We start from the raw sequence: 26,924 nt of genomic DNA on the forward strand, positions 1-26,924 counted from the left end.
TAGCCAGGCTATTTCATACCACCCCTTAATAGAGAAGGTGAGATATCTGATATCTCCGATCAGAGGGGAAGGTGATATAGCCTATCTGAAATCTAAGATCAGAACGAATAAAATACTGGGTACCATATATTTTTGTCATGACCTGTATTGCGGCATTAGTATTTATTTGTATTTTTTATCTCAGCAGCTGCAAGAGATGAGCACCGCGGTTCTCCAGATGGCACACGTGTGACTTTGTGTCTGCCGTTCTCCCTGACAGCCACATTAAGCTAAATGTCTCGCTGTAGATTCACTGCATTCAGAGGAAATATGCCTCATGAGAATTACCCCCTTCGGACATTTCAATAATGAATGATCCCTCCCTGTCTGAAGCTCTCCCATGGGTCGGAGAAGGGCTGATGTATGGAAAGCCAGAGGGGACACACAGGACACATTGACTACTGGGGCGGAAATTAACAATACGGTACTCTGACGAGGAAGCGATGGGGTGATGATTGACGATGATGATGATGATGACGGTGACAAAGACAGAGAATGCCAGCATCATCTGACAACTCTCAAACAAACAAGGTAGGACTATTGACATTTTGGCTATCATCAAGTTATTCCCTCAAAGGCTATAAAGTCATTTTTCTCATTTTGCATACAAGAACCATGATGAGAGCAAGGGCAGGGGAGAGAACATCTAGCATAACATAATTCCTCGCTAGCCTTTGGGCAAGCTGTGAAATGTTTTGTTAATCATTCATTACACTCCTCATATATTGAATTTCTGTTACGGTGTGTGCCTGCTTTGCATAGAAGAGGCCAATTAATCCAACTTGGCTGCTGCTCCTTTGAGAAGCCCCACTAATGCCATTAATGGGATGGCGGGTAAAGCCTACGAGGGAGCGTGGGTGACCACGCTTGGCTAGGGGGGCCAGAGCAGCCAGAGAGAGAGAGAGAGAGAGAGAGAGAGAGAGAGAGAGAGAGATAGAGAGAGATAGAGAGAGAGAGAGAGGAGAGAGAGAGAGAGAGAGAGAGAGAGAGAGAGAGAGAGAGAGAGAGAGAGGAGAGAGAGAGAGAGAGAGAGGAGAGAGAGAGAGAGAGAGAGAGAGAGGGGGGGGGGGGGGGGTTGGGGGGTTGACTCTGAACTTCAAAAAGCGCTTGGTCTGATGAAGAAATATTCAAATCACCTTGAACAGCATCTTAAAAACAGAGATGTGCACACACCCAAACTGTTGAGATTTAATCAGCACAGGCCCATGTCTACCAAATGACAAAGTTTAGTTCTAAGCACAGAACAGAACTGGGACATAATGGATAAAGTTGTTATACTCTACTTACAGTATAACCACAACTCAGGATTTCAGTTGCCGATAACTATACACAATTGGAAAGTTCACTATCTCTAGGGCTTGCTGTATTTTTGAAATATTGATACAAATTAAGATTAAAAAGGTCTAACCCTGTATGCATGGGCTTTATTTGAAAAGAGCTTCTTGCTGCTTCACCTCCCCCAGGATACCAACATCACGAAACTATTATGGCAGACAAATAAATTGGAACGACTCCATGGCGTGTGCTTATGTGTGCCGCGAGTCACCACAGTCACAGTTAACTCCGTCCGGCAGGGGCCGCGGCTGCACAGGAGTGCAAAGCGGCTCTAAGTGGTCTCACAAATCCAGAGACAAAAGGCAGACACGAGTGAGTAATTTATTGCTAGCTGCTCTGTGAAGAGCCTCGCACAGCCCACACAGACACGGGGGGGGGGGGGGGGGGTGTTGTTGGGCATATGCTGTGTTAAAAGACAAGCAAGGATTACGCTTATCAAGCATCAACTGTTTGGTCGCGCAGACAAAGGCTTATTGCTGTGGGACAACTTTAATGGCCCGTGGCGCACTGCGAAGAAGAGTGCCTTTTTATAGATCAGAAGATGGGCGAGCTGAGCGAGAGAGTCAGAGCAGGGACCACATTACATGCATAGACTATAGTCAGTGGTACATTGACTTAAGTACTGTACAATGTAGAATGTACAGTACTTGACTTGAGTATTTACAATACTTTTACTTCTACATCTACAAAAGCTTGCCTCCTCTCTTGGTACACACGCCCCAGAGCCGAAGGAGGCGCCTACCTATTTATGTACATAACGGCCGGGTCCATTCAGTTTTGGGTAAAATATTCTATGGGTCGGTCAAATTGGACCCATGAAGACCCCTATACAGTAGGCCACCATCCATTCAAGGGTAACGTTGTGTAATGGTGTATCTGTAAACGAGAAGAAGTTTGGCATGTAGCACATCAATGCACCTCTACCACCTCTATTCCACTCCATCCATCTCCAACTGCCCTGTTATCTCCGACTCTGTCTTTTATCTTGCATGTGAAATGAAATGTTGCAGAGAAACATTCTATTATTGTGCTCCATGGTGTCTAAGAGCTCATCTCCCTGCAGGACTACAGTAATAGGGTCAATTACAATATGCGCAGTGGCAAGCAAAATCAAACCCGCCATTAGCTGCCTGGCAACATCTGCCTCATTGCAGGGTGAGCACGCAGAGCAATGGCATACATTTCAGCCCAAGTATTATTATTTTTTCAGAGAACATACTGTGCTGAGTTTGCTCCTGTTGTACTAAACCATTATTATTGTCAAGGAGGTGTATCGCAGTAAATCTAAGTCAGAGACGGAATAGCATAATAACGGATGGCTCGGGGCGACTGCACAACTACTGCATGCAGTTGTTACTGAGAATAGTTAGTTGAAAAATGATAAGGTCTGCCTGTTAACATGCTCTGTAGGTCTTGAATCTGTAATTGCATGTAAGTGCAAGTTACGTACATGACACAATGCCATGCTACAAAACAGTGCAAAATAAATCAAGATTATATCATTTATAGCAGCACAATTCAGCACATACTGTAACTGAAAAGCATAATAACATCAGCACCCAATGAAATCCCAGCGCATCAAACTCAGCACAGCATCATTACACACACACACACACACACACACACACACACACACACACACACACACACACACACACACACACACACACACACACACACCAAAGGGAATGAAAGTCAATCAGGCATCCGCCGTTTGTTTCTCAATGCCAGAGACTTTGCTGTGAAGTCTGTGGTGGCTGCATGCTAAACAGGGACCATGCAGTCCATGGCTGTGTGCAAGCGGCACCGGCCTCAATCAACTCCCCCTGAGACTGCATGCGGGTTCCCTGCCGGACCCAGAAAGGAGCAGAGACTTTATGCATTGATACCACCCACCAAGGTAAAGAGTTTCAAATGGCTGGAATTACCGGATCAATAGGTGTGATTAGCAGTGGCCTTGTAGCTATTGTGTGCTGCTGGTAATGCATCACGTCAAGCTCAGCCCAAAGGAAGGACTTACTCTTGCTGCTGCTAATGGGGGTCCAAGGAGGAAGATAAGGGATTGGGAGGGACAGGGTGGGTGGGTTACCAGCCTAGTTTCCCGGACCGCTAGGCCGGCCCGGGCCAACCTGATTCAGCATTAAGTCTATTCGGCAGCACATGTTTGGTCCGCTCTCTTTACCTAATCACTTCATTACTTCCCTTAAAGCCAAACATCTTCATTCTTAAAGAAAAGGGGCACAACTGTAATAGAACGTGAGTCTCACATTTCAATTCCTGATGCTCCAAACCATACCTGACAAATTAAACTGAACCCAATGGTTCAAATCCCTAATGCTGAAGGTTAGTGTGTTTCGCTTAAATCTAATTTCTTAAAAATTATATCAACACACACTTTTGTCTCACTTATTGCCGACTTTAAATGAACATTCAGGCAATGAACTAAAAACACAATGTCAATGTTGCTTTAGTTGGAGGGACCCAAGCCATCACAAATGGTTAAAGTTAATTTACGAGACATGGAATGTGGATACAGCTTTCCTTCCAGAAATGTGTTTTTTATCATATTTTGGTATTTTGTCTTCAATCAGGCTTTATGTAAGGCAAAATATAAATAAACAGCGGGTGTGATCAAAATTGTTGAGAGAAAAGTAACTGAGGCTGCAAATTGTTATGGAGATGCGATTAAAGTTTATTTAGTCTAACCATATTCACTTGTCAAATCCGCTATGACACGAATAATATCAATCCAACTAAACATCCAAAGAAAATGCATAAAGAGAACTGAGGTTGACTACAAAGTGCAAGTTATTTGTTTTTAAATTGCTATTCATACTCCACATAAATGCCTTATTGATGCCATTATGAGCCATTATGATGCCCAGTACCGACATTATTCCAGCAATTACGGTCAATTTGAACATTGCCCGTAATGGGGTATAATCTCTGACTCAAGTTGTCTTTTTAAAGCAGGTGCATGATAATTACCGATACCCTGGCAGCAGTGGCCCAGGAGGCAGCTGATTGATTGAATTCTTTATTAAAGCGCAAATAACATGCATTTTAAAACTGCTTTTAATATTTAATATCATATTGTCTATGCCCCTCAAAGTTATTCCTAATGGTTTGAGCATCAATCACCACTCTGATATAACCAGTCCTTGTCATTTCTTTCTGGACTTTGAAAGCAGTTTTAGCTGCAGTACCACAATGTCCTGAGGTGGTGGGGGTGCTGATATGCAGATTATTTAATATTTGAGTCATTATAATACTGATGCTAGAAGAACCCAGGCTTGTTTCCATTCCATGCCAGCTTGGAAAATCAACAATGGTGGAGATTGTAAACAACGTGGAAATGAAAATTTGGAACTGCAGACTGTAGAAGAGGAGGAATTATAAAAAGTAGGGTGACATTGATGACATCACGATGAGGACAAAATCAGTTGAGCTGTTCCTGAGAGCAATTTCCATTAAAGCACCTATATGATATGAAAGCCTGATTGTTCAAAATTGGTTATTTGTGGGAATGGAAAACACATATGGGAGCCCCAAAAACACAAAAGAAATTGAAAAAGTTGAATTTTATGTTATACATCCTTTAACAGTTTGAAAAAACGTACATATAGACCTATATTTTTGTATTCTTATAACTACAGTTATACAATAATACACAATAATGTTGTTTCCATTGTGGTCCTGTGTAGACTGGCCGCCTGGGAACCAGACTGTCCCGGTCCGATCCCATCCGGTCGTCTTGGCTTCGTGATGGGAGTGTCCTTGAGCAAAACACTGAATCTCCGCTTCCCAAAGTTGATGGGATGAGTGGTTCTCCAGAAATGGTCCACTCCAAATAGGCACGCATATTTTGGGAAACTGCTCAACCGAGCGACTTCACATTTGGCCAGTGTATTGCTGAGTACCCCAGGCAGTGCATGTGTCCAGTGGGCACTGTGCAGTCGATCAGATGAGTGCTTCTCCATCAGAACCAGCCAACACACAGCCTAGCTGAACGGCATAACTGGTGGAAAAAGTCAAACAAGAATGACATGCGTATCATTAACTGCCAGGTGAAAGAAGCTCTCTCCGTTGTGCATCTGTCCCTGTCAAGTACAAATGAGCCATAGCCATTTCAAGCCTTTATAAATGTCCAAAGATGAAGGAACTTGGCGTGTGGATTTTTGGGCAGAGCGCAAAATGAATTGGCCTCACAACCTTTTTTCCTTTAATTTTGTTGGCAGCCACACCCTGCCAAAATCCACAATATGGAGAAAACACCCTGTGGGCCCAACACAGAGTGAGTTTGCCTCTCAGCAAAATTGTATAGCATTCTGCCAGCTTAGGGAGGGATAACATTTAAAGACAGGGAAACAGATCGTTTTAAATGTTGGAAATTCAAATAATGTGGAAAAAGTAAAAACTGTTGTTGTAGTTTGGCATTCTCATGTTTATACATTTTGGAAATCTGTGTTTGAACAGCTCCAAAATCTATCTATAAATGCACCATGTCTCTGTCTTTACGTGTGTATGGCTGTAATCCATGCAACTCGAGAACCGTTCGCCCCACCTACTTCAAATATGACACACGCATTCCACACCCCCACAGGGAGTGCAGTGACCAGTGTCACAAAAGGCCTCTGCCCGGGCTCTGGACGGGGCCCCTGACCAGGCTCTGGACGGGGCCCCTGACCAGGCTCTGGACGGGGCCCCTGACCAGGCTCTGGACGGGGCCCCTGACCAGGGTCCATATATTGAGCTGGCCTGTTCTGACATCACAACACTCCATATTTGGCCATGCCTCACACAGAACCCCAGATAGGAATAAAGGGACACAGATGCACGGACATCTACATAGACTCCATATTTGGCCATGCCTGACAAAGAACTCCATATATGGGTATAAAAGGGACACAGACGTAATAACTGGGTGGGGAATGCATTCCCAACTTGTATCATTCAAAGTAGGCCACTGCCCAACGGGCACCGCTCTAGTTAAACAAATGGCCGGTAAATAGTCCACCTTAGTAAATTCACCCAAGCTGCCATACAAATAGCTATAGTTATGTAGGACCCTGCTTTTCAGATTTTCTTTTTTAAAGCAACTGATATTGTTGTATAGATATGGACTGATGTGTAAATATTTGAGGTTGTCCCTTCTGTTGCTGTATCCTTAACGTACAGTACCAGTTACGTATTTCTATTTTTTATCTCCACATTTTGGTTCCATCTAATTCCATTAAATCCATCAGTCAAAATGTGGACAAGAAAGACAAAAAAAGAGCTTTATAATGGTTAAAGACAAATTATTGTACTGCATTTCAGTATTCTTCCATGTTGCCAGCACACAAACCACTCATCACCCCTGGTCCCCCTATAACCTCTCCTCTCACCTGACACTGCTGTATCATAGTCAGTTTACATGTGTTTAGTCCAGTCCTGGTGGTGCGTTTGGAGTTGCTGACTTACTGAGTGAAATTCATCACAGCATTCCATTACACAGACAAGCAGCTGTGGCTGGCCCTGGGATGAGAGGGGCCAATCAATACATTCAGTATCTGCCCCCTCTAATCTCTGTCGCCCATGTCAGCCCTTCTATCTGAAATAGATCTCTGGGATTAGGAGGCACCTCTTTTAAGACACTGCTGCCTGCTTGGTGCTGGCTGGCCAACAGGGGCCTGACTGTGCTGATGCACCATCAGACCAAGAGCCGAAAGACACACACACACTCCACAAAACAGACGGAAGAAAGAGGCATGAGGGAGATTCAAGGGGCATGGAGAAGGAAGTGATGAAGAGAAAGACGTATGAGGTGAGAGAGAGAGAGAGAGAGAGAGAGAGAGAGAGAGAGAGAGAGAGAGATTGGATGGGGAGAAAACTGAGAGATGTGGGGAGGGGGGGGATCGGGGGTGGAGGAAAGATGTTATACAAAAATAGAGAGTGAAAGATTATGGGGGGAAGAGAAAAAGGTGAGGTGAGGTGAATAATGTGCGGGTGCGAGTGAGTGAGAGAGTATAGACTAGAGAATGCAAAAGGGAGATAGATCCAGAAGGGAGGGGGTGGCAGGTGGAGAAGGTGGAGGGAGGGAGCGACAGGAGGATGAGGGAGAGCAGAGGGGGAGAGAGATGAACTGAGGTACAGGGAGGATAAGACAGGAGGATGAGGGAGAGCAGAGGGGGAGAGAGATGAACTGAGGTACAGGGAGGATAAGACAGGAGGATGAGGGAGAGCAGAGGGAGAGAGATGAACTGAGAGGTACAGGGAGGATAAGACAGGAGGATGAGGGAGAGCAGAGGGGGAGAGAGATGAACTGAGGTACAGGGAGGATAAGCTGGACAGGAGGATGAGGGAGAGCAGAGGGGGAGAGAGATGAACTGAGGTACAGGGAGGATAAGCTGCAGAAACAGGCAAGGCGAGAGAGCCCATGTAATTTCTCTAATCCTCCTGGCATTTATACTTCCACCAGCCAGATAATGAAAAATAAAATGGAAAACCTCTCCTCCCAACTGGCCCAAGGTTTTTTTTATTTGTATTTATTTTTAATCTGTTGCATGCCTTAACTTCCCTTTCTCTCTCTCGCTTACTTTCTCTAGCGCTCCTCGCGGCTCAGTGGACGAGTACTGAGCCAGCAGAGATGTCGGTTTGTTTTATTTTGGCAGGGAGGGTGGTTTCTGGTTGATCCTCACATGCATGGAAAGATGGTATCAAATGGAAATAAATATGTTATGGGAATTCAAAGACCTTCATCAGGTTCAATGTCTACAGACCAAAATGTTGTGATTCCATAACATTGTATTTGCATTTGATGTAGACAGTATGTGGGCGTCTTTCCTTCTGCGTTGGTCAGCCATTGGTCTTGGCTATATAATGTGCATGTAGGAGTGACTCTAGTGAGACAAGCTTACATCGGCTCTTAAGTAGAATTGACAGCTGCACCAATTAAAGACAAGTCACTGTAACCTACAGTATGTTAAGTTTAGTGTTCTTGCTGTTCTGCTGAGAGCAGAATGTGATGCAGAAACCAACAATCAGGCCTGACATTCAGCGGACATTATCTCCACCAAGGAAATTATTACGCGTTTTCTTTTAAACGATTAACAGATACTGTAATACTAAAAGGTCTTGTTGTAACTCCAGTCATGTTTTATGACACTATTGTCAAAATAATGATTCAGTAGAACGGACGTGCAGAGATGGTTTAATAATTAACATTCTTGTGTCAATTAAAATTCTGCTCGAGCACGTATATCGGCTCTAATAAGCTACGCTTCTCTGTCTGATTGAAGCCTGTTTACCGCCATGATATGACTGTTATGACTGTTATTTTCACCAAATGAAATGATAATTTAGCCCTGACATGGAAGAGAGCTGCAATACGTGTCAAAAGCAGTGAACATAACACTTCCATTCTGCTCTTAGGACCTGCAGCCATCTGACAAACCCTTTTTTTCCTCACTAAGCAAATGGCAATTAACCTCCAGCATCTCCGGGTCAGAAAGAAACCAGAAACACAAGGCAGCATTTCTACAAGTTTGATGATGCCACTGCCCTCCGTTCTCCCCTGAAACACTCACTCTCCTTGATTGGTTCAACCGAGTGCCAGAGTAATGTCTGTTGTTACCCCTCAGCCCCCGGGCAAGGAAATCTCATTTCAAAATACAGAAGTAAAAAAGAAAGAACCAAATGAATGAGTCACTAGAGCTGATATGAATGTGATCAAAGGGAAAGGGCATTCATTGGAGGTGTTGTTTATCACTTATCGTTGGTAACCTTGCTGTGTGTTTATACGTAGTGTATAGGCACAGTATAAAACTTGGATGTCCTCCACATTCGCAGCCTGAGGCATCCAAATACCATGCATTATTTTTCATAAAAAATAAGGGTTTAATAGTCAGGGAGCCAAAGGCTGATTTTTGGCTGAACGTGGTTTCGTCAGATAAAGTTTTTTTCTCAACTGATTCTTGTAGCTTGGGGTCACCTCTTAATAATTCAAGAGGGTGCCCGGTGATATCCCTTGGGCATGTTTTGTTATTAACCCCTTAATGTCCAAAACACAAAAAATCCACCCAAAATAGAGTTTTATGGTATTTCATGCAAAATACTTAGTCTAAATGCATCAAATTAGCTTTCTACAGTGTTTATGAATGTGGAGATGCACAGTGTATTTAATTTATGATGAATGTATTATTAATTCATGCATATTAACCCCTTCATGCCCGAAAATCCCATACAATCTTTTCAGATTGTATGCACAATAATCAAGTGAAATGTATCAAATTTGCATTCTACAATCTGTATTAATCTGTATTAATTAATCTGCTTTGCATATTAACCTTTTCAGGCCATCCATCTTGAGCATCTTGCACCAAACATCCACCGAACATTTCCCACAAAAATAGGGTTATGCTAGCCTATTTCATTTACTTAAATCCAAACCATCAAATTTACTTTCTCCAAGATGTATTCATACATGTGGTGATGTTCAATGTTTTGAACTGACAGAGTACTTTGACCCCATTAAATAATACTGGTCTATAGAACACAGATACTATTCCACCAAAAATAATAAACATACTCAGCTGAAAATCACAGCTATGAATATTATCAATTCAATGCTGTAGGCTACAGATAATAACCCCAATTCATACATACTTTTTCCTGCTATGCATGCCTTGATGATTTTGTTATATATAGGCCAGTAGGTTCACTGTTAGCTGAAAGTGGGCTTTCTGGTGTTCTGTGACTGTCGGATGTTTTTGCCAAGATGTTGAATGGGAAAGAAGTTCCTTCAGAATGTGTGTGCGTGCCCTGCAGTTGATGGCTGAGCATGTTCTACAGAGTGATTGTAGATGGAGGCTCCATCTATGATGGAGGCTCCAGAGGCAGAGGACCTGATGTGAGCCCAATTGGGTCAGATTACAATTGCTGATGTCAATTGTCATGACATCTAGTCTGAACATGAGATGACTGCCTTCTCCATCTGATGGTATGGCCTCTACTACATGTACTACATGTGCTAACTCTACAGTGTACATGTTCAAAGGTATTTTTATGTGACATCACCTATTGCTGGAGCATGGAATGGTCGGTGGACCAACAGTTCATAGAGTTCACCTTCATGAGGTATGGCCACAGTGCAGGATGAGTTACCTATTTGAATAACCTTGAAGCAAGTGACCCGGAAGACCTTGGACCTGACTTGTCACATCTGCTCCAAGATTAAGACAGACATGGAAGAGACAGGGATACTGCAAAGTCTTCTCCCATGTCTGACTACACTCTCCTCATCTTGTGCTATAGGCATTCCAGGCGAGTGCCATCTGGACCTTCAGGTCCTGTTCCCTTAAGGAAATTATGGAGGAAACTAGACTACTAGCCTGGGAGAAAAGAATGTGGGAAAGGACATGCATCTACTTCAAACCTATAGCTGCACTACTACCACCAACACATCAATCATTCATTGAGAATGTTAAGATGCAAATACACCAGAGTAAAGCCAAGTGTGGACAAGGACGGACACATGGTGGTGAATGGAACACTGTCCCCCCCCCCTCCCAGTGAGCTGTGGCGTTCCACAAGGAAGCATACTAGGGCCTTTACTGTTCCTAATATATGTTAACGACATGACTTCAGCTTGTGACTGCAACTTGTTCCTGTCCGCAGATGACTCGGCACTGCTAGTCTCGGACAGGAAGAAACTGCAGGTTGAAAAGGCCCTCAGCTCTGAACTCGGTAGAATCTGCACCTGGCTCGCTGATAACAAACTATCTTTAAACCTGGGAAAAACTGAATCCATTCTCTTTGGCTCTAATAGTAATCTCAGCAAGGCAAATGGCTTCTTGGTTAGAGTGGGTGACAATGTTATCACACGTAAAGATGAAATTACCTACCTAGGTTCCATCCTGGAGGCTAATCTTTCCGGTGATAAAATGGCCACCAACGTAATAAAAAAGGTCAACCAAAGAACAAGATTCCTTTACAGGATCTCCTCACTGGTCAACAAAAACACCTTGAAGACCTTAACAGGAGCCCTTGTACAAAGTTTCTTTGACTATGCATGCACCTCCTGGTACCACAGCACCTCAAAGGCCCTTACAACTAGGCTCCAGACTTCCCAAAACAAACTGGTCAGGCTCCTACTTGGCCTCGCCCCCCAAACCCACCTCACCCCTGCCCACATCGACAGACTGGAATGGCTTAGGGTCGACGACAGAGTACAGCATCTTGCAATGGGTCTGGTCCACAAGATTCGATACACCACCAAGATACCCATGTACCTGTCTAGATACTGTCCACACCCACAACACCAGAGGGAGTGCAACGAACCATGTACAACCCAGATTCGGCACAAACAAGGGACTAAATTATTTTTGCTCCTATGCCACCAAAATGTGGAACGCCCTACCAACAGTCATTAAGACATGCGAATCCCTTGACTCCTTCAAAACCGCTCTCAAAGGGCACCTACGGATGGCTGCAATTCGAAACTGGCCCCCGTAAAATCTGAATCCCCCAAACACGGACGCAAGGACAACACAAGAGACGGTCGCGGCCACACAGCCAACTCAAGGTAAATGGCCACGGAGCCGACTTGGGGCCCCAACGCAAGGACAACACAAGAGACGGTCACGGCCACACAGCCAACTCAAGGTACGGCCACGGAGCCGACTTGGGGACCCAAAGCAGCTCCTCCAAGGCAAACAAACAAAGGATATCTGTATATGTTTCTTTTCCCTTTTTACCTCCATTATGATGAATTCCTGTTCTGTTCTTTGTCTATATAGAAGTGTCTATTTGTACGTCTCTAATGTTTTGATGAATTGAACATGGTGGACCCTCTTGTAAACAAGTGTAATGCTTAATTGGGTCGTCCACTCACAGTTAACAGCCTTTGTATTGAGTTTGTGCTTGAAATGTACTGTAATTCTGCAAACTGTTAATAAATATTTCAATCAATCAAACAAACATGCACACCGCACAGATGAACAGTCTGGTGAGACGTATAGGACACTAGGCAGGAGGCCTCTCAGTGCCTGATATCCCCCAAGAACACACAAGGCAGAGAGAGCTTCCTGCTAGTTCTGGCAGGAGAGAAAGACAGTGGGTGGGTCCGCGGGGGGTGCCCTGGGCGCGGCGGTCGCTGGGGTGTGGTCAGCACTGGTTTGCTGCACCTGGCCGGCAGGTTTTTCGCACTTCCCTGTTGGCCGGGTGTGGCTCTCTCTCTCCCGGTGCAGGTTGCGCCTCGGTGATGGCTGCTCACGGGGTGCCCCTCCGTAGACTTGTCTATAGCTGGAAGCCTAGAGGAGCAGTGACTTGGCCAATCACTGCTGACCCGCCAACTGGAGAGTCCAACCTTCTTAGAGGGTTGAAACTCTCTAAGAAGGTTGGAGACCACCTGATGACCTCTCTTCCAGGCCAAGGCATCCATTAGAAATGGATTATATTCGCATCTTTGATGTATTTACAAACTAAACAGAAGGCCCACTTTTAAGCAGCTTTGTGGCAAAATATTGATGGGCATCTTCCACCAGCATGGGACCCAGAGTAGTTTGAATGGAAATACACAGATCTATCAGGTCACTGAGCCCTACCACTACCTGAAGATTATAAAGTGTGGCTGTAAGTAAGAGCGAAAACCTGTGTACATAGTAGGCATGCCACGGTATGAGATTTTACAGTACGGTACGGTGCCGGTATTGAAAACCTATACCTCAGTATTCCACGGTATTTATATAAAAAAAAAAAGATTGCCCCCCCCCCCACCCCCCCTATGTCTAGTGACTACCCCACCTCCTTATAATCCCTTCTTTGTTCCCCAACCTGTAGGTCTACATATCTTATTTTTTTATTTTTTACCTTTTATGATAATTTGAATTTTGTTATTTGTCATGTGACTTGTCATGATTATGAATTGATTACCCAGGACCGAATGGAAACAAGACTGCAAGGACTTTTTTCAGTGATCCCTTTGGACATGTGTTTGACTGTACCCTATACTGATTACATTTCTACCAATAAAGTATTCAATCAATGAATCAATAGCTATTCCCCACTGTATTTCACTGTACTATGGCTCCCCCTAATGCCCGTTTTGTACCCTGCACGCTGGAGCGCAATCTGGTACAATCTGGTAGTGCAATCTGCGCATGCTCACAACTGCGTGCCTCTGTGTTGACAGTTCACACTTTTAGTTTAGTACATGTGGAAATATGGAATATACAATTGGATCTGGGTGTCTTTCAGCAACACTAACTCAAAGGTAGGAAGCAACTTTTCAATCTACTGCAGCTGTGTGGTGAAAATAAATGTTTTGCCTTAGTCTGGGAGTGGAGTTGCACTGCATGCGCAGCATGCGCCGTCCACCAACGCTGTATTAAAATACCGTAAACTCGGAGATCTCACGGTATCAACACCGTGGCTGTTCCTGTCGCAGTATTACCGAAATTCGGTAAACCGCGGCATGCCTAGTACATAGTCATTCACATAATGTTCTGTTGATGTTTTGGTGTAGAATGCTCATGACAGGCCTGAAAGAATTAATTCATAAGAAAAGAGATGTGGTGGACATGACCACTTCCAAATAAGCATTTTTTTAGAATGCATTTACATTGATTATTGTATTTTATGGGATTTTTCCGTTTTAAGCATGAAGGGGCTAATATAAAAACATGCCCTATTCTTACATAAAATATTGTACATATCCACATTCATGGATAAACACTCCAGAAAGTACATTTGATGCATTTAGATCTCAAAAGATATAGATTTTATGGGATTTGAGGGTTTTCGGACATGAAGGGGTTATTATGCATTTATTAATAATGCATTAATCATAAATGAAATACACTGTGCATATCCACATTCATGAACACTGTAGAAAGCTAATTTGATGTATTCAGATCAAGTATCTTGCATGCAATATCATAAAACTCTATTTTGGGTGGATTTTTTTGTGTTTTGGACATTAAGGGGTTAATAACTAAAAATGCACAAGGGATATCACCGGGCACCCTCTTGAATTCTTAAGAGGTGACCCCAAGCTACAAGAATCAGTTGAAACCACGTTCACCCCCACGGCTCCCGGACTATACTCAAGTCTAGTCTATCAAGGTTGAAATCTAAATGATGATGGCTGATGCCTCATTGTGAACAATAACAAATTCAAATGCAGAGATTAAACCATGTGAATGGTCACTGGTTATCATATAATAAATAATTAAATAAAAGGCCTTGCCCCTAAAATGACGGAATTCTAGGCCTGGTGCTCAGTGAAACTATACCTTGGATAAAAACAAGTTTAAAAATAAAAATTATAGTCTCAAAAATCTGTTAAATCTGTTATATCTGATGAAATTTGATGATTTTAACAGATACTTGTATGTGCAGGTGTTTGTGAAGCTGATATAATACACATTCAAATTAACCAATAAATATCCCTTATAATGAAATATAATTAAGCAACAGTTATGCGTCTTAAAGAAACTATGAAACCACAGGCTGTACCACAATAAGAAAGTACACAATGTTTCCTTCAACAAGTTTTATTTCAATCATGCTTACGATTTGGGCTTACAAAATAGATCACAAAAACATTTATGCAATGCATTCATATGCTAATTTCTTCTCTCTCAGTTGGAATGCAGACAATGATGTGAAACAGAAACCAGAGAACTGGCAGAGGGTGGAAGAAACACCTGGTCTTTTCTGTGTCACTGACCACATTTGACCACATCACAACACTCACTTGTGCCACAATGTCTAATATAAATATAAAATGTCTTATATACTATAAGCTGCATGGTCCAATATACAATGTCCAAGTTACAATATCAAGTATGCATGGTCAAATTTGACAAATTCTTGCACAAGTACAGAGAAGGTTTTGCAGCAGCAATGAGTAGCAGCAGAGATATCAATGCAGTCTCTTGTACAGGTGGGAGAAATATCACTGTACGTGACAGTACCAGTGCAACAGCAGTGGAGTGTAATCTCTCCATTGATTCGGTCGAAAGTTCTAATTGTTCCTCAAAACAAAAACCTCCACCTCAAGATCGCACACTATTGTGTGGACTTGCTACGACGCAGTGGTTTGGTGCTACTTGGCTTGGTGGTGATGAAGGGATGGTCCAACACCTGGTCAGGTGTTATCCTCTCCTCTGGATCCAGATGAAGCATTTGTTTCAATAGGTCCATGAAGACCCACGCGTTGCCGCTTTCATCAGCATCGTCACACAGGGAGGCGAACACTTCTTCCAGGGAGCAGCTATCGTCCAAGAAGAGGTCTTCATCTTCTGCTCCAAACTCTACCACTGCGGAATACTCCTCCGGTTTCTAGACAAAGTACATAAATAAACAAAAAGTTAGAGTTTCAGTGATTTGAATGAAGAACAATGTTTGTCTCTCTGTGTATGTGTGTGTGTGTGTGTGTGTGTGTGTGTGTGTGTGTGTGTGTGTGTGTGTGTGTGTGTGTGTGTGTGTGTGTGTGTGTGTGTCATACCATGAATCTCCATGTATCGTCGTCCTGAATGAAAAAGCTGCAGGTTGTTTTTCCAGCATCCAAGAGAGATTGCTCTGGCATACCAAGTGTCAAGAAGATGGATTGAACCTGCAGAAAAAAACACCAGGATATATTTCACATAATCATGTGTGATCACTTAAGAATGCGTGTTGTAATGTGCATCTGTAGATTACTCACCAAATCATATTCAGTCTTTCCATGGAATAAATGCCGGCTCAGCATCACATTGGTCACGACACAGCCCAGTGACCACATGTCAAGTGCCTCTGTGAGCGGGAGACCCAGGAATACTTCTGGTGCTCTGTGGGTTTTAAAATAACAGAATGTTAGCGGTATAATAACTGTATAACAATTCTTGTTCTTTCTGGAGAGCAGATAAGGCCAGGATAAATACAATTCAACACATAAATGTAGCACACATACCTATACTCAAGATTTGGCACAATCCTCCATTGCTTGGTCTCGGAGGCAGGAACGGCCAGACCAAAGTCAATGAGTTTGACTCTGAGGGGTTGTTGTCGTTGGTTCACCAGCATGATGTTCTCCATTTTTATGTCTGTGTGGATCAGACCGATGTCCTTCAAGGCCTGGAGTGCAATGGCAAGCTGCAAGTCCAGAATAAAGACCATGATTAATATGAATATGTGCAACACAAGGTGGTGTGAAATTTAACCAAATGTTTTGTTTTTGTATCACATTTCAAACTCATACCTGCCGTATGATGGGCCTCATCTCCGTCATGGACATTGGATTATTTCTCCCTTCCACGAATTCCAGGAGATCAACATCCAGAGACTCAAACACCATGCACTTAAATCCGTTATGCACAAAGCTGTCGAAATATCTCACTATTCCACACGCGTCTGGGTCCAGCACTTGCAGCTTTCGCAACATGGTCATCTGCAAATTCAAGAAGACAGATTTAGAGACAGGTATTAGAAATCATCATTGGTCGTATTATTTAGACAGGTACTAAACCATGCCAAAACTCTCAAAGCCATGCTCACCTCGTGTTCTGCCACTTCATCGTAATTGAAGCATTTTTTTATTATCTTGATGGCCACCTTGTCATGTGTACGCGTGTTGATGGCTTTGGCCACCATCCCATAGCTCCCTTCCTCCATGAAGCTCTGGACGACGTACTGGCCTCCATCCAGCATGTCCTGCTCGACTATGCAACTCTCTGAATCCAAGAGTCCATCATAGTGTTGGGAGGAGCTGGTGATCACTTTGGTCAGTGGCATCATTGGGGAAGAGACAGCTGAGCAGGACACGACGGCGTGTTGTTGGGGGGCCGATGTGGTCAGGATGTCAACGTAAACCGCCGGGGAAGGGACGATGCCAAACAGGTCCTGCTCGACGGTGCCCCATTCTGAATCAAAGTGCTCAATGGAAGTGGTTGGGAAGGGCCCATCGGAGTTGAACACCTCTTGGTCACCTGTGTCCCACTCTGGTTCAGATCCACTGGAGCTGGACATGCTGGAGTGTCGTGGCAACACGGATTTGTCCATGGAGGGTTCAGAAAGCTGCTGCTTTTTCTTGGTGCCTAGAGAGAGTGAAGAGACAGAGGGAGAAGTTATCATTATACACACAAGAAGAATCAACCAGATCTACAGTTCCCTTCCTTCCCACACCACCCATGACCACATTGTGTATTTTAAAACAAAATACCAGACCAGAGAAGCCATGATCACACAGATTATTTAGGCTTTTGTCACACTGATTATTAGCTTCCTTGTCATTATTGTATGAACTGTAAACTGTACATCTGTACTGTTGTGTATCCAATCAATCACATTCAACAGTTAATTTGCTTCCAATCAATCACATTTAACAGTTCATTTGCTCGAGTAGCCTCACTTGAAATCTAATAAAATGCCATCATAACTATTTATTTTCATTATAACATCACAACATATAAAGACATGAAGACATATCATGCGGCTGCATGCCACCATATTAAATGACAAGCTCTTATGGTCACAGTTGAGCATGAAAACGCTTGCAATATTATTTGAGTGATTATTGTATTAGTGTTTGTATTCAGAGTTTGCGTGTCTGCATGCATTTTAATTCGGTCATTAACCCTTACCTGTAGGGCTACATGTCCTTGAAGGTGGTAGCTGGTATGGTTCAAAGCGATGCTTTTTCAGGCCTTCTAGTTTGAGTTTTAATCTGTTGCTCTCCTGTTGTCTCGTGGTCATTAATGTAGTCATGGTGTGTTTCTTGAGTCCTCTTTCTCCTGCTGCTTCCTAGGTTCAAATGATCTGCTCTGAAGGAAACACTGACCACTCTTTATATGCAGTCTAGTCAGGGTACTCAGGGAAGATGTTACCTGGTTGGTCACAGTAGCATGGCCGGCCCCTCTCTGACCATTAACACCTTTCCCAAGGTGTCTGTGAGGGGGGTGGGGGGATTGATTGTATTAACATCTTGCAGAATGCGTATACAGTTCAATGAAGGTACAGGTCGACTACAAAAGCTGCTAAGAGGATAAAACCAGAAAAAGCACTATAAGACTTGTTTACATCAGGGTCCTCCATTTTGAATTTGTCACAACATTAAAGACATACAACCAGGCGGCGGTGGCTCAGGGGTAGAGTGGCTGGATGGTAACCGTAAGGTTGCCAGTTCGAACCCGGGCTCCCCCAGAGTTACTGTCGAAGTGTCCTTGAGCAAGACACTGAACCCCTATTTGCTCCCGATGTGCTGGTTGGTGCCTTCAGCCTTGCATGGTTTCCGCTGCCATCGGTGTGTGAATGTAATGCACAATCTCTGTAAAGCGCCTTGGATAAATTCACCATTTACCATTTACAAATATAGACATCTATGTAAAAAGAATAATCAAATACAGTTCAAAAATCACACCTGTGTGAAGTGAGGGGCACTCTTATCATCGTACATCATCATGACGTAACATCATAACAATGGTAATTTAAACAAAATTACTGATTTGCTGTCACATATGCCGGCAATTCTCCGTTCAATGTCAATGGTATTTTATGTTTATGTTAGAGAAAAATCTACACTATATTGATGGATTGATTGAAGTATTTATTAACAGTTTGCAGAATGGGTTCAATTCACATGAAAGCACAAAGGCTGTTACTGTGGACAACCAACTGATAAAGCATTACACTTGTTTACAACAAGGTCCACCATTTTCAATTCATCAGAAATATAGCTGAATATAATAGGGGCCTGCGCCCCTCGAAAAAGAGAATATGTGTACAATATATAAAAATAGAGGGGGATGACCAAAATAAAACTACTAGTATTTATATTGGCCTGGTATGTCCACATATGAGGAATTGGACTTTGTGTTCTCACATGGAAAAAACAAGTACACAGCAACATAAGAAGTGGAAAGTATAAATTATGATTAAAGAGAGAAAAATAAAAGTATAGCAGTTACAATAAGTGAATATTGGTCACAGCAGGTGATACTTGTCAGTGTGAACAGTAATAGTTGAGTGAAGTCATATCACTTTATACTTCCAAGTGATTTAATAATACTACTATCTGTACCAAGTAGACCTACTGCACATGTAAACAGAGCTACTACCTTTAAACACTGCATCTTAAATCTGTCTTAAATAGTCTTGAGAAGAAATGCTGCCATTTTCCCAAAGTAACTGCAAACAAATGCTGCCATTTGTTTAAAAAACAGCTTTATACCCTTTAGAACATGTGTGTAACGATGCAATGTGACATGGCTCTGTTTTTCAAAATCCAACTGTATATACTTTCCCCATATCCAACCGTTTTCATTGTATTTTGACACTTGCTTTGGCAATGTAAACGTATGTTTTCTCATGCCAATGAAGCTCCTTTAAATGTAATTGATTTGATTTAACTCACCAGCCCAGAATGAAAAGGGGCTTCCAATATATGTAGCTAAACTTATTCTGCATTGATGATATCAATGAAACGACAAAGCTTTGAGTGGAATGGAATGTGGTGATGTGTGAAATGACCTTCAGTAGGGTTTTGATCATTTCATTCAATGCATTTTGAATGGAAACAATGACACCAGGATTCTCTAGAAGAGTCTAGTCTATCACGGTTGAAATCTAAATGATGATGGCTGCTGCCTCATTGTGAACAATAACACATTCAAATGTATAGATTAAACCATGTTAATGGCCACTGGTTATCATAGATCAGCTCATGATCACATTATGGAAGGACGCCATTTTACCCCAATATAATCCTGTCACGGTGTCACGGTGTCACGGTGTTACGATGGCTCAAAGTGACATTGATGAAAAATAAAACTGACTTTACGCAGTGTGAGCTTGTAGATTGGCTATTTTCAAATAGCCGTAATGTATATAGGGCTGAAGTGGTTAATGTGCTTTGTAATAATAATCAAAACATACAAAGAGTAACTAAAGCATGCTGCTTTGTTGTTGGTAAGTTCTTTAAACCCCCAAACACAACAACGATGGCTGTTGTGTTTGACTCTGAGCTCTGTATTGAGACCCAGGTAAAAGGGGTCGTACAGTCCAGACACGTTTCCTTTGAGAATCATTTCTCTAGAACAGGGGTGTCAAACTGGTGACCTCTCCCTGACGGCTTTGTCTCTGCCCAGGTGTGGAATGTTGTCACTGACGGGCTCGTTAACAGTCTATTCAACTACTACCACCTCCTACAAAATGTCTTGTAGCCTACAACTGTAATACAAATAAAGTCAATTTATGTCAATAAACAGAAAGAAAACAAAGCCAAGTGACAACTGTGTAAGTCAACGCACATGAGCTGCAACTGGTCGCGGCCCTCATCAAGTCACCTTTCGCGCAATGTGGCCCTCGCCCCAAAATGAGTTAAATAAAACTGACTTTACGCAGTGTGAGCTTGTAGATTGGCTATTTTCAAATGGCCGTAATGTATATAGGGCTGAAGTGGTTAATGTGCTTTGTAATAATAATCAAAACATACAAAGAGTAACTAAAGCATGCTGCTTTGTTGTTGGTAAGTTCTTTAAACCCCCAAACACAACAACGATGGCTGTTGTGTTTGACTCTGAGCTCTGTATTGAGACCCAGGTAAAAGTGGTCGTACAGTCCAGACACGTTTCTTTTGAGAATCATTTCTAGAATGTAATGCCCTCAGCCTCAAAGCTTGACATCATTGACGTCCTGTGAACAATAGAACAAGTTGTTGCAAATGAGCCACCATCATTGGTACAGATTGTTGCTTCCCCACAAAACAATGGAAGCACACCTTTAATGATGATAATGTGGTCATTCACAGGTGATCTGAGCTAGTCAATACCTAATAGGTGGCCATTAGCACGTTTGATCACAGCAGTATGCGCAAATACATTTAAATGGAACAACCACAAACTGCAGAATCTTTACATGCAGTTATGTTTATCAAATAAGCCAGTAAGCCATCTATATTCCTTGTTTTACTGTGACAGTTTGAACTGTGAGTAGGTCCTACTAGGGGTCTAGGGGTCTAACGATACATTTTAACAGCGATGCGATAGTATATACAGTGTGTGCCATGTTCTGTTAGTGTAAACAAAGGTTTACCACTCATGAGGTTGGATTGAAGTAATATTAAACTCTACACATCGTCCTTTGTGCGTGCGTGTTCAGTCTGTTCACACCACGGGAGCCCTGGAGGCTAGCGATGGATGCTAAAAACAGCCAAACTGACTTTACGCAGTGTGAGCTTGTAGATTGGCTATTTTCAAATGGCCGTAATGTATATAGGGCTGAAGTGGTTAATGTGCAAATACAAAACTGATCAAATTCAGGTTTGTGTGTCTTAAATGAAATACACTGTGCATATCAACATTCATGAACACTGTAGAAAGCTAATTTGATGTATTCAGATCAAGTATCTTGCATGCAATATCATAAAACTCTATTTTGGGTGGATTTTTTGTGTTTTGGACATTAAGGGGTTAATAACAAAAAATGCCCAAGGGATATCACCGGGCACCCTCTTGAATTCTTAAGAGGTGACCCCAAGCTACAAGAATCAGTTGGAAAAAAAACTTTATCTGACGAAACCACGTTCACCCCCACGGCTCCCGGACTATAACTGATTTTCCAATGTTGTCTTATCTGTAAATGGCTTTCACTCTGAAATGATACAGCAAAAAGGGGTATGGCATAGGTCCAGTGTTTGTGGTGTCTGGGATGATGTTAAATGCAGGTCTTAACATTTATTCATTCTGACCGGCACATCTGTCACAGTTGGCTTATGTCCTCAAGGTGACCTACACTATGTGAATACTACATTATAGTAGCAACCTGGAGTCATTGCTATTAGCAATGCCAGCATCTAAACTTTCTGTGGCCTGGGCTGCTGGCAGGGTGGTCTGGGCACCCAAGGCTGCAATGCCAGCCCGACAGCGTGTTGCGGGTTCAAATCCTGATCCCGACTACCAGGCGCGGATTTACTGTAGGCAAAGTAAGGCATTTGCCTTACTTGTTTACGTTTTAGCCTCCCCTCAGTCGAGCGACTTTTTGTGTATTATTTGCCATGTATTTTGCCCTATTCAAGGCTGACAGTGTATCAGACAGAAGAATACACTCTATTCTCTCTGTGCCCTGCGTGTCTGGAAGGTGTTGGGTCTTTTCACACAACGTGTCTGCTAGATGCCTGTATGGCTGCATCCCCCCAGAAACCGGTTTTCACGTCAACGACATATACCACAACACCACACACACAATGTCCCGACCTCATTCTTCATTTGATTCTTGAGACGGCACCGGAGATAGAAAAAAAGTTTGTCCAGGGCAAACTTATTTTCGACGCGAGGACACCTAAACCTGTACAGTTGGAGGCCATCGATATTGTCCTTTTCTTTTTGCTGAGGTTTGCGTGATCTGCGCAAAAGGACAGTTAACCCATTTTGGGCGGGAACCCCTTTTGGTGTTTTAAACATTATGTTATAATTTAGCTATTGAAAAATAGCAGATCTACAAGCTCATAGCGTGCCACCGAGTGGCGCGCTACGAGCTTGTAGGTCTGCTATTTTTGAAAAATCGTGAAAATATTTATTTCAGAAAACAAGAGGATTTAGAAGGATTTTTTAAAATGTTGAGGTCAGGCCGAAATGGGTCAAATGATAAGGGACAATATCGGTGGCACCCAACTGTATGCGTACTACACCACACCGCTATACAGCACCACCACCCGCACTGGGGGGAGGACCAGAGGTCCCTAGCTTTGCTGCTTTTGCGCGCTTCTGTCGCCGGTCTCCACAGAATCATAGCTTTGATCGAGGAGCTCAACCAACTCAACCAATCAATGCTAAATTTAATTACTGGTATGTGCAAGAGAACTAATAGGCAGACAGATTATGACGTGATTATCAGTGCTTGTGGTTCAAGAAAGTACAAAATAAAAGTGTATGTCGTTGTCATGGTTAATCATTTACCAATCATCTAATTATTGTACCCTAGCCTATACAGTATAAGCTAAAACATAAATTTACATTGTATTTCGGTAACTTGTCATTATTTGCAGCTGTCTGGGGCCGATTACTTGACTAATACCTGCTTCTCATCCGTGCAGTGTGGAAACCTACCTGGAAGACACCTGGACTGCATGCTCTTGATGATTATTGTGTTGAAATTCTGAATTGAAGACAAAAGTGAAGACGCAAATTGTGATTGGCCAGCGTGATTGGGTGGGAGATGTGCCATTGTGGTTGAGAATGAGATGATATATGATTGTATGATGACGTATGATGATAAGAGCGCCCCTCACGTCACACTTTTTTTTTTTTTATTGGAAATATTCACAGATCAAATTCCCATGAAATGACTAAGCAAACAAAAAATAAACGTCTCTTTAGTAATTATAGACAACAAGTTTCCTCTGTGTCTCCCTGCGCAGTACGTGTGCACTCATCTGTACACATATCCTACAGACTAATGTTATTTTTCCAGCTGGGAGGATGCCAATTTATGCCAAACATTTTGTCCAAACATCACGCAAATCGGTACACGAACTGTTGTTAAAACAGTAAATAGTATGTAAATAAAGTGTATTTGACAACTTGACAACTTGTAGATCAGCACAAGCGAGTCCCCCGGCCACATGATGGATAGCCTACTCTCACATAATGAGAATAAGAAGTTTCCACATTTTAACCTTACGAGCAAAGGCTAATTTCTACTGAACAATAGCTCACGGAAATGCTGTAACCCGCCAATATCCGATAACACATGCAATCTGAGCTCCCTGCCGTCCTTCGGTCAGTTCAAAGGAATGTTCCAGAACGTTTTTCACAGTGATTGCTCCTGCTTTAATTGATCTATTTTACTGATGGTTGTTCTGTATAAAGTTCCTTTGTAATTTATCCTGATTTATAATGTTGTTTGATGTATTGTTTTTTGACTGTATTTTGTGTATTGTAACCTCGGCTACATTGAAAATGAGGGCTTGCCCTCAACTGTATTTCCGAGTATAAATAAAGGTGATGATGATGATGATGATGAATCAAAATTGTTTTTATTCAGTTAACTAAAATGTAGTTTATTTCACATTTAGTTTCTGCCAGATCGTATGTCACTTGTGTCATTGCTTCCCTATAGGCTCCTGTTAGTATTTCATAGTTTTTCTGAGATCTGCCTCAAATCCTGTTCTGTTCCTGTGTGGAGTTCTTCCTCCAGATCCTGGCTTGTAGATTGTTTGACCTCCGGCCTGTCTCTGGACTCTTATAGGCTGACCCTTTCAAGTTGTTATCCTGTTTGGACTTGGCCGCCTTCCCAGTTTGACCTGCCTCACCTCTCGCTAAGCCTAGTCATTTTGTTGATAAAGTCTTTGCATCTGAATTGCACTCCTTCCGATTGTTCTGCCCTCTTGACACACGTACCAAAACATTGCATTTTGCCATAACCCCTTTATGCCCAACCATAATGTTCAAATGCTTGCTTGGACCAACTCTCTGCCTTGAGTGTCTGGCGTGATGTGCTCTGTGTGCTCCCAGTACAGCCCTGAAACCCAGCCATGTATTGTACTGTAGTAGTCCAACTGCACTTTCAACCATGCTACTTAAATTCAAGTTTGCAGAAAGACCTTTTGGGACTTCTGGCTGGCACAAGGTGTACAGGTGTAGTTAATATGCAGTAAATGAGGTTATGGCCGTGGCTATGGACACTATAGACAAGAACCGAGGGTATGCAGTAGCTGTTCATCCTTGCATGGTTTAACCAAGGGATGGCATGCCTGAGGAAAGAAATGGAGGTCATTACAGAATTAAGTACCTCAGACAGACGCACACGCACACACAAACACAAACACAAACAACCAATTTTACGTTTTCTATATTTTGTACAAGTCTGCTATTTTGACTATACAAATATGGCTTAGGTTATTCATTCATAATGTATTTTTGTAAATTTGGGTGACAACTAAATTATCTATTGGGTCACAGCTGAAACAGTTTAGGAACCCAAGCTATAGAGATGCACACTGAATGAATGACCGTGAACCGTGATGAATATGGCGGCAGTGCAACACATTCTGTTGAGCTCATCGCCAGACTTCCTCAAACCGTTTAGGGTTCAAAACAGGAAGCAGACACGACCCACGGACGTTTGCCATTCATTGTCCGGTGTACCAGCACCATTTTAGAGACAACATGTCTCATGTACGGTGTATAGGGACAATCTTCTTGTCTCAAACTAGCCTCCAAATGTCTAAATACTGTAATGCAGAAATGTCATGCAGATCAGTAGACAACATGGATACACCGAATCAGCAGGACAGCAAATGGCAACTGCAGATACACATCACAAACAGTACATTTGCCATTTGGGGACTTCTTTGGAACACCTTTCCAACTGAATTAAAACTAATACAGGTATGAAATGTGTTTGTACTACAAAGACTGATGGCACATAAAAGTTGTAGCCTACTTGGTTTTTATGACTTTCACATGTTCTGTGGTTGAACGTATGTATTTATCTATGGATCTAGTTCGTATAAATGTTTTGCATCACTGTAAAGTCAGATGTGACGCATTCGTGCTGCACAACCATCCATCCAATCCGCAACAAGTCAGACTAAATAGTGAATAAATAAATACTAAATAATCTATTATACATTTGAAAAGTTGTACCCAAGTGCCCAGAACAAGAGACACAGTAAACAGCTATGTCACTACTGCAACGCCGTCTTACACACTACACTCACGCGGCAGTGACATCACACACTTACTTTCGTTCGGCAGCTATCTCCTCATGTCGCGCCGAACGCCGAGCCTCAACACCACCCGCGGAACAATGGTCATTGCACTGCCACCAAAGTCGCCTCCCTTCCACACTCACGCCGGCAATGCATTTCTTTACTACAAACACTATCGCCCCAAGCACCCACACCCCCGCACGCACACAGTCACACACACAGACACGGAACACTGTCGCCAGGTCTATGAAAACAAGCCCAGAAAAAATGCCATTCAACACGCTACTTACACACACTACCACTCGCTTACAACTCGCGGACATGGCAACACTGCATCCTGCATCCATTGGCTACCATTGCTAATTTGTTGCCACATCTAAGAAAACAAGCCCGCAAACCCTGACTTCCTACAGGCTACTTACACACACTACCACTCACGCGGACCTGGCATCACTAACATGCCCTCTTCCATTGGCTCTAACCCCACCACGTGACCCACGAGTTTCCATGTTACATTGCACAGTTCCGAAAAGCCAACCGGAAGTTACACACTACACACACACACACACACACACACATTAGAAGAAGAACAAGACGAACACTACACACACGCGCGCGCGCATACGCTGCAACACAAAACAGCTGCGTACAACGCAGTGTCACTGCAGACACATGGGTTCACAGTACACTGTGTGGACTTCTGTATCGCAACGCGGGGGACTTTAACTGACAAGTGAGAGAGCGAGCGTGCGTGCGCGCGGGGGGGAATTTTGTATCGCATCGCGACAAGTCAGCGAGCGTGCGTGCGCGTAGTACACATACTCGTGCGTGTGTCTACGATGTGTAACCATCCGTTCCATGTGACGGCCACAACACTGGG

General features: G+C 42.9%; 1 protein-coding gene and 1 long non-coding RNA gene across 2 annotated transcripts in view; both read right to left on the minus strand.

Moving 5' to 3' along the window:
- Positions 1 to 26,924, minus strand: part of LOC306929460 — a 49,640-nt gene that overhangs the window by 7,197 nt on the left and 15,519 nt on the right. The window lies entirely within an intron of this gene.
- Positions 181 to 17,046, minus strand: LOC306929245 (homeodomain-interacting protein kinase 1-like; the record flags this gene model as incomplete). Its single annotated transcript, XM_079509687.1, has 5 exons — positions 181 to 187; positions 15,572 to 15,699; positions 16,330 to 16,491; positions 16,598 to 16,786; positions 16,894 to 17,046. 5 exons carry the CDS (start codon positions 17,044 to 17,046, stop codon positions 181 to 183), a joined length of 639 nt encoding a protein of 212 aa, XP_079365813.1.

Source organism: Electrona antarctica (assembly GCF_951216825.1).
Source record: "Electrona antarctica genome assembly, chromosome: 9".
Taxonomy (NCBI): Eukaryota; Metazoa; Chordata; class Actinopteri; order Myctophiformes; family Myctophidae; genus Electrona; species Electrona antarctica.